Below are 256 nucleotides of genomic sequence, written 5' to 3' on the forward strand. Positions count from 1 at the left end.
GTCCATGCACGACACGGGGAAGGGGCGAGACTGCAGCCCTGGCTGTGCAGGAGGTGCTTGTGCCAACCTCTATTCCAGGTAGATGTCTTCTGTGGGGCACGTGTACTCCACATACTCCTTGTAGAATTGCTGAAAAGCCCTCCTGCAACACAGCACCAGGCAAAGATGAGCAGCATCCTCCCTGTGAGGCAATTACAGATCTCCCATCCTCACCCTCGCTCCCTGTCCTGTGGCTAGTTTGATGCTTCAGCCTCCC

General features: G+C 56.2%; 1 protein-coding gene across 1 annotated transcript in view; it reads right to left on the bottom strand.

The window, feature by feature from the left end:
* The window catches only part of MAPK8IP1 (mitogen-activated protein kinase 8 interacting protein 1), a gene marked incomplete at its 5' end in the record, with an annotated part of 5,565 nt that continues 5,309 nt past the window's right edge, over positions 1–256 (bottom strand). The window contains one exon of the mRNA XM_009072834.1: positions 1–142. Within this exon, the coding sequence (XP_009071082.1) occupies positions 70–142 (73 nt within the window). The remainder of the gene's footprint in view (positions 143–256) is intronic.

This window comes from Acanthisitta chloris, unplaced genomic scaffold (genome assembly GCF_000695815.1).
Source record: "Acanthisitta chloris isolate BGI_N310 unplaced genomic scaffold, ASM69581v1 scaffold19340, whole genome shotgun sequence".
NCBI lineage: Eukaryota > Metazoa > Chordata > Aves > Passeriformes > Acanthisittidae > Acanthisitta > Acanthisitta chloris.